The sequence below is a fragment of the Carassius carassius genome, chromosome 23 (genome assembly GCF_963082965.1).
Source record: "Carassius carassius chromosome 23, fCarCar2.1, whole genome shotgun sequence".
Taxonomy (NCBI): domain Eukaryota; kingdom Metazoa; phylum Chordata; class Actinopteri; order Cypriniformes; family Cyprinidae; genus Carassius; species Carassius carassius.
The window spans coordinates 17059233-17070238 of NC_081777.1; the positions used below are offsets into that span (position 1 = coordinate 17059233).

The 11006-nt window shown below is 41.2% G+C and overlaps 2 protein-coding genes across 3 annotated transcripts; both read right to left on the minus strand.

Moving 5' to 3' along the window:
* Positions 1 to 375: 375 nt before the first annotated feature.
* LOC132101397 (homeobox protein six1-like) lies at positions 376 to 2100 on the minus strand. Of its 2 annotated transcripts, none has more exons than XM_059506329.1 (3): positions 1550 to 2100; positions 1267 to 1430; positions 376 to 665 (listed from the first exon to the last, which is right to left on the minus strand). In XM_059506329.1, exons 1-3 carry the CDS (start codon positions 1955 to 1957, stop codon positions 527 to 529), a joined length of 711 nt encoding a protein of 236 aa, XP_059362312.1. In that variant the 5' UTR covers positions 1958 to 2100; the 3' UTR covers positions 376 to 526. The 2 variants fall into 2 exon arrangements, with proteins under 2 accessions (XP_059362312.1, XP_059362311.1); XM_059506328.1 differs by having other exon boundaries at positions 376 to 662; positions 1550 to 2089.
* A 1220-nt stretch (positions 2101 to 3320) lies between these two features.
* LOC132101396 (homeobox protein SIX5-like) lies at positions 3321 to 9647 on the minus strand. Its single transcript, XM_059506327.1, has 3 exons — positions 8768 to 9647; positions 5751 to 7228; positions 3321 to 5665 (listed from the first exon to the last, which is right to left on the minus strand). Exons 1-3 carry the CDS (start codon positions 9457 to 9459, stop codon positions 4980 to 4982), a joined length of 2856 nt encoding a protein of 951 aa, XP_059362310.1. The 5' UTR covers positions 9460 to 9647; the 3' UTR covers positions 3321 to 4979.
* Between the last annotated feature and the right edge of the window lie 1359 nt (positions 9648 to 11006).

Consider the following 11006-nt stretch of genomic DNA (forward strand, 5'->3'; position numbering starts at 1 on the left):
AGTTATAGCAATGAAAGAAGATGCAGCGTTATGAGCTGCCACAAATTATATTTATAAAAAGGAAGATACTTTAGCATTTTCAATTCAAACTTTTACTAGTTTCATAAGTGAAGTCCTGAAATACAGTATGGATTTAAGCACAAATGTTAGGGTGCACAACAAACATAACTACAGAAAGCCGAAATGGCATTTGCTGCCAGCTGTAATGACGCTCTGTTTTGGTTTAAAAGAGCTCAAGTTTGACTTTGTAGAAGGTGCTGTAAGCCAATTCAGCCATTTTGCGAACCTACGCAAGACTGTCAACCAACCTCAAGTCAGAAAACACAACTGCATAAAAGGCTAAAAAAAGTGTAGGGCTATATTCCCTGACTCTCTTTTATGCTGCTTACAGAGTCTGGAGCTCACACAGAGACAGCTGTGACTTACAAAGACACTTATTTCAATGATGTTGTCTTTCCAGGTAGATGGAATAATCTAAATTACAAAACTTTTTTTTTTTTTTGACCTGCATTCTATTGCATTGATTTCAGTAGTGTGCTGGTCCCAGGTGGCGGAGAGGGGGCGGGTGAGCAGAGAGCTGCTGGGAGCAGGAGAAGAGTGTGCTGGGACTCGCTGGCGGTGAGAGCTCCTCATCAGAGCTCAGAAACGCTCCTGCTGAGGTTCTGCTGGAACATAGGAAGAACTCGGATATAAAACCTGAAATATGTCAAACTGAGATCATGTATGTAAATGGATTATTGAAGATTCTTTTGGTTTTTGACACATCCAGCAGAGGGCAGCATGGAGCCAATCAAAGGAGACAATAGAATGCTGCTGCTTTTCATTCAAAGCGTCTAAAGCAGTGGTTCTCAACCATTTGGAAAAAGATTTTTATGCTCAGAATTCTACCCAGTCAAATATTTTACAGTTTGCCATAGAAATATGCTTTGCCTATTAATTGTAAGTGCCCATGAAGACTTTTCCAGGCCTAGAAATGAAAAAGTTTCCAAAGGTGTCAATTAAAATAAGTTTATAAATCTTTAGTTGATTAACATAATTGAATGCTTGTTTTGTCTTATTTTAGATCATTTAAAGTCATTCTGAAGCAAGCCCCCTGGTTGAGAACCACAGATCTAAAGCCAAACATTTAAAGCGGTCTACTTTAAAATGTCAAATTTAATTCAGTGTGTTGCTTGCAGTTTCTTATTTGTAAAATTAACTAGCAGTTTCTGAGGGATCTACTATGTTGTTCCCCTGTAGCATGTAGAGTGAGGGAGCGGTTCTTACCCTTGGCGGCTGGTCGCAGCTCTGTCCCGCTGTCGTCGGTTCTTGAACCAGTTGCTGACTTGTGTAGCAGTGAGTCCCGTGGCTGCAGCCAAATCTCGTTTCTCTCGTGGCGAGGGGTATGGCTTTCTGCAGTACCATTCTCTCAATACACTGCGAGATTTTTCCTGCGAGCAAAGGATGCAACTGAAAGCTCTTGAAACCACTCCCAAAAGGAAACAAGATTATTTTGAGACTAACACACAGATAAATCAGTGCTCTCTGATCCACCAACAGATTTAAACACCTTGAAGCAGTAGCTGGTCTCTTCTCCATCCCAGATGGTACGAGGAAGAGGGAACTTGCGGCGGATGCGGTACTTCCCCACGGCCCCAAGAGGGCGGCCCCTCTGCAATTCAGCCTCCATGTAGTGAGCCCGGAGCCAGAGCTGCTGGAGGAGAGGGTGACTGCGTGGGGAGAACACGTTCTCCTCTAACAAGCTGTAGAGCTCAGCAAAACGACAGTGGTGGAAGGCGACCGCAGCCCGCGCTTTCAGCACACTCTCTTGACTCTGAGCCATTCCCAAATACACACTGGATGACGAGGAATTGGAAGGGAAGGAGCATAAGAACGAGGACAAGCGATCCATGCTTCCACTCTGGAGAAGAACCTCACAAACACAGGCCACCTGCTCTGGGGAGAAGCCCATCGCCATGTTCAGAACAAGGATGATTGAAGGTCCCACAAGGGATGACGAGGAATTGGTCTGCAAAACAATTTGTAAATCGTCCCACCTAAAAGTCCATTCGAGGGGACACCTGAGACTTGTTTCAAAGTCAATAACGACAGCAAGCTCCACAAGAATACTGAAACCTGCAGAAGAAGTGTGCAAAATCAAAGTACCTTCTGATTTGAATGCAATGTAGAGCGTCTCAGGTAAAGGGGATCTCACAATAGCCTTTTTGTTCTCCAGTGACGTGCTAGCCAATAAGTGCAGCCGATGAGTGTATCAGCTTTTTGGTTTTAGCTGGTTTTACCTTCTCCAGCCACAAAGACCCGCCCAGACAACTTGGTACATGCAGGTAATCGGAGAGCATAGGGGTTAAAAAAACAGACAGGCACCAACACACAAGCACACACAAACCTTTCAGTCTAAGTGTTGTTTGTATTTGTATTTGTATCAATTACCTGGGGAAGATGTCAGGTGCACAAAGCAGCTTATTTAAATATGAAGGCAATGTTATTTCCTAATCAAATCATGGTGCAGTATTTGTTAGACAATTTGGTTAGAGATGGCATTTCAGAAATATGTATATAGATATATACATCATATATGCTTGTAATGATGTGGAAGAGAACCGCAGATGATTTGCTTCTGGGTAAAAATATATATTTTTGTTGTTGTTGTAGAAAGACAGTCATTTCAGTAAAAGTGTTTCGCAAATAACTTGAGATTAATGTCAAACAAAAAGCATTCAGATAGAATTATATATGTTTATTACATATCACAAAATGGAATATAAAAAATAAAATTACTGTAAGATACAAAACACACCTCTATAAAAAGAGACGTTTACAATAATGACAAAAACTCCCTTCACTAAATGAAATGATCAAGAAAAAACTCTTTGGTTTGATCAGCTGCATATTTTTATGTTTGTACATGAAAGTGAAGCGAAAGTATTAAAGAGTGAACAGAACAAACAAATATATCACGCTACTGACTAAAATGCATGTGAATTAACATAGTAATCATTACATTCTGGAGGAGTAATAGCAATACTCATGGACAAACTCATACACGCACGCACACATACTTTCCAAAAAAGTTCAAACATTGTCCTTGTACTTGAAAGAAGAAGAAGAAGAAGAAGAAGAAGAAAAAAACTTTGGCATGTCCTATGAAAAAAGTCCTATGAAACATAAAGGTGTAAAATACAAACACTTTCATAAAGAAATAAAAAAAGACATATCACAAAATGGAGTGTAACTATAAGCTAGAATGAGGGAAACAGCTTTAATGTTGAATGACCCCGAAATGATTGATAAATGCATTAAATATTCGTAAAAAAAGTCAAAATCTCACAGGCCAAGCCTTATTTTAGTTGAATGGTTTAAAATGGTACCAAAATTTGTGGGGCCCAAAAAAAAAAGGTAAAAGCTCCATGAATAAAAATGATAAAATGTGCAAAATATACAGAACTGTGCTCTTCAATAAGCAAACCACTCTGGTAGTGATAATGACCTGGTGTTGAAAAAGTCATACTTGTAGCTTAATTTAAGTCACCTAAATTGCATTTGATAAGAATCAAGCAGGAAAAGGGCAAAAACAGACATTTCCTGAAGCTATGTGAAAATTCTACAAATAAAAATATGAAATATAAAAAGACAAGATAAACAGAATAAAAACATTTCACTGTATATGTTTATGATGGATTTGTAGTGTAAGAAGTGGCTGTTTAAAACAGTAAACAAATCTTAGTTCATGTTGAACAGTTGCATAGACAAATATCCAGTACTTCAATTCCCTTCAAACACTCAAGCCTATTAGGTTTATGCACAGTTTTATGGTAATGAGCTGGACTGCTTGGGTAAACTCAATGGTTTATCGATGGAAACCAATGTCAATTATCTATCATACTACAAGTATAGGATATCTATGGTCAGTTTAGTGTGTCATCATAAATGTACGCTGCAAGATACGGTATACATGGAATATAAAACAACATAGAGTGCTTCACTGTGTGTTCGAAGTGTAATGTCAAAAAATCAGACACATTCACCATCTATTCACCTATATAAGGTACTTCAGGCAATTGAACTTTAAAGCAAAAAACAATTAAAACGGCACCTGAACTGAGCAGTATAGCTACATTGGTAGTATATCCAATGTAGCTGTCACAGGCTCATTTAAAGGCTAGTTTGTCAACCAAGTCTTGCCTTCCACCCAGTGTTGTGAGAATACTGAAATCTGATTTCCTTTTCCCAGCGCAGGGTGCTGTCGGTGCATCCAGGTATCTTTGGGAGCCTCTGACAGGATGACTAGCTCATGTTCAGACTCAATTCATACTTAGATTTGCTCCAAGACAGTAGATTTTGTGACCAGCATAAACATGTACCACTATTATATTGTATCTCAGAGTGAAACCTAATATGACTTGTTTCTCTTCTTTAAAAGATAAAAGTACTTTTCAGATTCTAAACTGAGAAGTAACAAAAATGTAAGGCACAAAAGAAGGCATTCCCACATGCTCTTCACTCCTAGATAAAACAAATTGATTGCCTCTGACATATTAGTGCCTTTTTACCACTTAGGGAGTCATGTAAGTCCTTTGTAACATGCCTCAAGCTCTGTGTATCACCAAAAAAGGACTAACATGTAGACACAGCCTTAGATTCCTAGAGGTTAATATTGGTTATGCAAATGTCCTCTGTGACTAAATGGCAGTGCCTTCCCTTTACTGTAGTTAACCTCTATGGTCATGCCCTTGTTAAATATATAGGTTTCACAAATGAATTCCATATATAAAAGAGGTTATTTTCTACGATTCCATTATTATGTTGTATACTTCCACTACTTAAAACTCTATCTACATAAGGAAGAGCGGGGAAAGACTCCAAACCTCTGAAGTCATAAATCATAGTTCCTCTCACTTCTGGGACATGGTCGAATGCAAGTCTTGCAGGTTGAGATTTAACATTAACTGCATCTAGAAGTTTGTCAGAAGGACTGGTGATTACAAACCCAGATCATCATCCACAGGGACAGACTGCAGTTGTGTCAGAATTTTCGAGTCCCCATCCATGTCCTCCACATCATCCAGCTGAGAATCTCTGTCTACATCTTCGCCTGGAGGAGGAGTGCCCAACAGGAGGGACTCTCCTCCTGGCAAACCTAACAAAGCAGGGTCCTCTGGAAGATCTCCTTTCCCACGCATGTCAAATAATGTCAGACCAGAAGAGGAGGACAGCGGGACAGGGCTCCAGGCTAGCTGGGAGAGTTGGTGGCCAGTTGCCACACCACTACATATTGGACTGAGCGGGAGCATGCTATCAGGGCTAAGGGTCTGCTGGAATTGTAGGACACTTGTAGGAGTGGGAGTGCTAGAAGAGTCTGGGGTGTCAGGAGAGGCTCCTGGGGTTGGGTTGGCAATTGTTCCTGGCTCAGGGCTGCAGTAAAGTGTAGAGGAGCCAACAAGCCCCAAATGAGATGATTGAAGAGAATTTGAGGTTTGAGAAATGAGTGAAGGTGGGTGTACAGGTGAGGTTTGAGGATCAAGGGTACTTGAGACCAAACTATCTGGGACGGACTTGACAGGCATGCTGGCGAACTGGATCCCAGCTGGGATAGTGAGGATGAGTTTGCCATTTTGAACACTTAGGATGGGGCTGCCCCCAATGCCACCTGCTAGTAGGATGTTGCCTTGAGACAAAAACAGAATAAATGCTTTTCAGAACAAAACAAGCAACTGTTTTCCACTCCTGATGAAATAATTTTTGTGACCTACCTGGAGAGGCAGAAGGTAGCTGAATCACCCCAGAGTTGAGAAATTGGACACCTGGGATGGTACCAGTAGGGACACTCTGAGGAGGCCCTATTGGACTGAGGCGTATCGGTCCTTGGGCAACACTCAATCCTGTTCCAGATCCAGATGTCAGAATCTGGAAAGCACCTCCAGGGGACGGAATGGAAAGAGATGGTGTTGCTGGGACCACCTGAGGAAAGGACAGGGTTCCAGTTGGAGTTCCCGCAATGGATGATGCAGGTATAAGTTGGGGCAGTGACAGGGGGACCAGCTGAGGTTGGCCTGAGTCTTTGGTTTGGGATATGGGCACAACTTGAGTTTGCGAGGAGATGGGAATGACTTGTGTTTCCATGGAGGTCTGTATCTGTGGAAATGCTGCTGAAGTAGATTCATCTCCTAGCTGAGGTGTAAGCACCTGTGTAATCTGCCCATCAGCCATCTGGGGGAGTGATAAAGCACTACTCGTGCTTAATGTGTTCGAGCCATTTTGGAGGTGTGCTTGCGCAAGTCTTGGACCAATGTGCAAGGTCTGTGTCTGAAACTGAGGAATGGGGACTTGGGGTAACTGTGAATTGTTCAGGGAGACTGGAACAAGCTGGGGGCAGGATGACACTGTGGCCCCAGATGGATGCTGCATCAGTTGAGAAACTGGTACACCCTGTATTGATGGAACCACCTGGGGTAAAGACAGCACCTGAGGGCCTGAGATGGAGCTGTGAATTGGTGACTGAGACTCAGCTTTTCCTATTACAACAATTTCAGGTGGCTGTGTGGGCAGTAGTGGCACCATGGGACTGGAGATGACTGAACTCATGGAGCCAGTTGTTGATGCAGGAATACTATTTGGGACCAGTGCCTCTGAAGGAAGAGACGTGGGAGAGATGACAGAAGTAGAGATGATGGGTGAGGACATTGAGTTTGTAGGCAGTGACTGAGTGTTATCTGGATCCTTCAAGGGCTCTGGAAGACTGATGAAATCCAATGGAGAGACATTGCTGCTGGCTGTTTTAGTGTCCTCGCTGAGCGAGAGAGGTATTGTGCTAGTTAAACTGGCTTGTGGATTCAGAACCACAGTGGGCAGGCTGCCTTGGGCCTCTATATCACTGATGCCCCGGTCATCTTTGGAGATTACTTGAGCCCCATTTAGTAGCAATGGTGCATTAGCTGTAACAGGACTGAGAGTGACTGTGTGGCCATCGCTCAGTGTCAGCCCATTGATGATGACCCCTGTTCCTGCCCCTGAGAGTATATGGCTCCCATTGAGCAGCAGTGGATGAGAGCTTGTAAGGAATCCCCCTGTGCTGTTGAGAATAAGCTGACCAGTACTGCAAGGAGCCCCAGAGAGTGATATAAGAGAAGCATTTGAGCTGCCTGTCTCGTGAACAGCAGGTTTGTCAGCAATATCATCCAGATCTCCCTTGCTGGCTTCATCTTCTGTACTGTGGTTTCCATCAGATTCACTGTAGGAAAGACAGAAACATTAAATTTGGTCAAACAGTCTAAATGTAGTTTCTATGAATGTCTACCATCAATCATCCAAAAGATTTCTGACAGCTGTATCAATAGAGGAGAATCCTAAATTATTTACAAACCAGACCCAGTGAAGCTTGTGGTTCAACAAAAACCAGATAACTTGCAGCACATATGATCACTGACACACTTTTAGTTGCATTACATTAAAACATTAAAGTTCATTCATTTTTTACATTTAGCCAACCTGTCACCATGTGCATGTGCTGCAGTGAACAAATTACAGTACATTATAATGTACATTATTAGCGGCTGCTGAATATTGTTCTAACATCTGAAAAATAATGAATCAATAATTCAATAATCAATAAAAAGAATGAAAAGATCAATAAACATATACTAGAAAACTAAATTTTATTTTTCCATTCTATTTTATCTTGCTGATGAAAATTCACAAAATAGGCATCTGCACAACATACATGTGCTTTTGGGAACAAGCATAATTGATATCATAATAACATTAATTCATGCCTCATGGACCAAATCGAAGTCAACTACATTGAATGTAATTATATTTGATAAAAACTTTCCAAAATATTTCTGATAATTGTCGTATGAACAGTAAGTTTATGATAAAAACTTTCCAAAATATTTCTATTAATTGTCATATGAACATAGTAAGTTTATCTTTTTATGTAGATAATCAATTTTAACAACATTTCCCTAAGTATTATAGTCCTAACAAAATGTGACTGGAATTATATATAATGGGGGCAGCAGATTCAAGTTGTGCTGCAGTGATGATAAACATGTTTTAAAATATATGATTTCATTGAACTGAATGGGGGGAAAAACACATACACACACAACAACAACAATACTGCTAAATAAATAAATATATTTCTAATGATGAGAAATTCCTAGTATGGCTTACTCCTCCCAAGTACTACACTTATATCTTAATGAAGTTTTTTTAACCAATGTCCTCTCTGCCCTGACATTTAACCATCCATGCACTACAGAAAGACATTGTGGTGCAGGAGTTCAGGAAATTCGAGCCACTTCTGGCGCCCCTATCTCACATTTCACAACAAAGCAACATGCTTTCAACCATGTTTTCTAAGACCTCCTTGTCATTTTCACTTGTCACTTCATTTAACAATTAGAATGCATGGCAAATATTTACGTTTTTCACGTCTGTATCTCCCATCTGTGCGCAGACTAATTTTATTTTATTCTTATTCATTTTTTTACTTTCCTATGTTCAATGGTTTATTAAATACAATAATTTATCATCTGCGACACACTAGGCCTTTAATGAAGAGTACATACTGTGAATGTAACAGTCTCCATCAGACCGGGCAATCTGTTCACAATCTGTCAAGATTTTTAGTTTACACACTCGTTCTAGTGTAAACCTCGCACACAATAGCGGTTTGTTTACTGCTCTCTTCTCTCAGTCTGCCTCAAGAATGTTTCTCTCGGGTCTGAGAAAAATCACCGTCACATACTTGATACAATACGCTTACCTTTTGCTGTTGGTACCGGAGGGGGTCCGATCCCTCTGTCGGCGATTCTTGAACCAGTTGCTGACTTGAGTCAATGAAAGTCCGGTGACTTTGGCTAAATTATTCTTCTCGACCGGAGTGGGATACCTGTTACTCTTGTAACACTCCTTCAGCGCATTGCGCGACTTCTCCTTGAAGCAGTACACCGTCTCCTCTCCGTCCCAAATGGTTTTGGGCAAAGGAAATTTTTTGCGCAGTCGATATTTATCCACGGCGCCCAGACTGCGACCCCGGGACGTCTCAGCCTCCTTGTAGCGCGCCTTCAAGTAGAGGTCTTGAAGGAACCCATGGTTACTCGGGTGGAAGTCATGACTGTCTAGGATGGCGTACAACTTGTTGAACTCCTCCCGGTGGAAAGCGACCAGAGCCTGGGCCTTCAGTAGGGTCTCGTTGCCACGTAGCAGATCGGCCGAAGGAGGGATGGTGGAGAGGAATCTCCACAGGCGATCCACATTACCCGCTTGCAGGAGCGCTTCGCACAGACACGCGACCTGATCGGTGGAAAAACTGAGCGCAGAGTTCTGGAAGCTTTGGAGCAGCTGTTCCGACACTTCGTCCGGATCAATCTCCTCTTTCACTTTGGCTTCCTCTTGCGTGGACTCCTTAGGGCCGTTTCCAGTTTGTTCTGTGGACTCCAAAGACAAGGAAGCCATTTTTATTTTAACTTTTTTCCTTCAAGTTCCTCCTCCCTCCCCTTCTGTGTCTCTCTCCCATTCTCCCGTAGGCGAGTGAGCGCTGCTGCAGCGCGAGGCGTCACGCCCCTGCGTTTCGTCAACCTCCCCCATCGAGACATCCACCGCCACAGGCCTGCTGCATTTCAATCCGGCTCCTTCATTACCATTGTGCAATCCTTTTTATCCAGACCACATTTGTTTCCCATTGAGAAACAAACAATACACAAGCTTCACAAGTTTTTTTTGTTTTGTTTTTTTTGCATTCAATTGCTTTCACTCAACGAGGACGTGAAGATTTAAGAAGACTTAATTTTTATGCCATCCAACAACATTTTCAAGTTGTATGTAAAATGTCATACAATGCTAAAAACTTCAACGATTATGGAGGAGTATGAAGTATATTTTTAGAGACTGGTAGCCTATTCCTTTACACTTTGAACATTTTTTCTATCTATCTATCTATCTATCTATCTATCTATCTATCTATCTATCTATCTATCTATCTCTCTCTCTCTCTCTCTCTCTCTCTCTCTCTCTCTCTCTCTCTCACTCTCTCACTCTCTCACTCTCTCACTCTCGGCCGGCCTACTGACCACACTCCAAAGTGCATTGAAACTCAAATTTTGACATAAACCATATTCGATGTTTCAACACTGGTTGGGTTCAGTGTCTGTAGGAGACTCCACCTGAGACAACAAATGTTGTGAAGTGTCCTGAGTTATATAATGAAACCAACATTGTGTGTGTGTTTCAAAACTTTGCATGCTGGATGGACAGGGAGAGTAAGGGTTTAAATGTGAAAGAGGACACGCACACCTGGAAGCAGATGGACAGAATGAGATGAGGCAGAGCTCTATACCTCCATCTCATCCCTTTGCAAGAATGTAAACTTTGTTTTCAGGAAGGCAGGCGATCAGGCTGTGTAGTCTGTCACCCCCATCCTACAACTTTCTATCCCCTCAGCCAATAACCATTAGCCCTTTGATCTTCTACCTGTGCACACTTGCCTTTTAACTTAACGAGTCATGTTTTGCAGTAGAGACATCTGAAAATGAGTAGCAGTTTTCAGAATTACTTTATTTGCCACTGCAGAGATAATTAAATGTGGCTTGTTTATCCTGTTGTGTGTGTGTGTGTGTGTGTGTGTGTGTGTGAATTTCACAATGGGTACAGTAAGGTCCAATAAGCTAACCTTAGTTAAAACAATTAACTAACAATGACCGATACATTTCTTTTTACAGTGTACTCATTCATTTTATTAACATTAGTTATTAAAAACACAAATGTTCATTTTAGTTCATGTTAACTCAGGTTCATTAAATAATAGGTTAATGCTATACAACATTTGATTCTAATAATATATTAGTCAATGCTTAACAAATGCTTTAACATATTTTATAATGTAAATAATGTTGACAACCAATGTATCAAAATACTTGCTTTCTCTCATTATTAGTTGTAGCTAGTTGTAACTAGTAGCTTTTGATTTTGTACTATATATATTTAGTTTGGAGTAACTATTACAA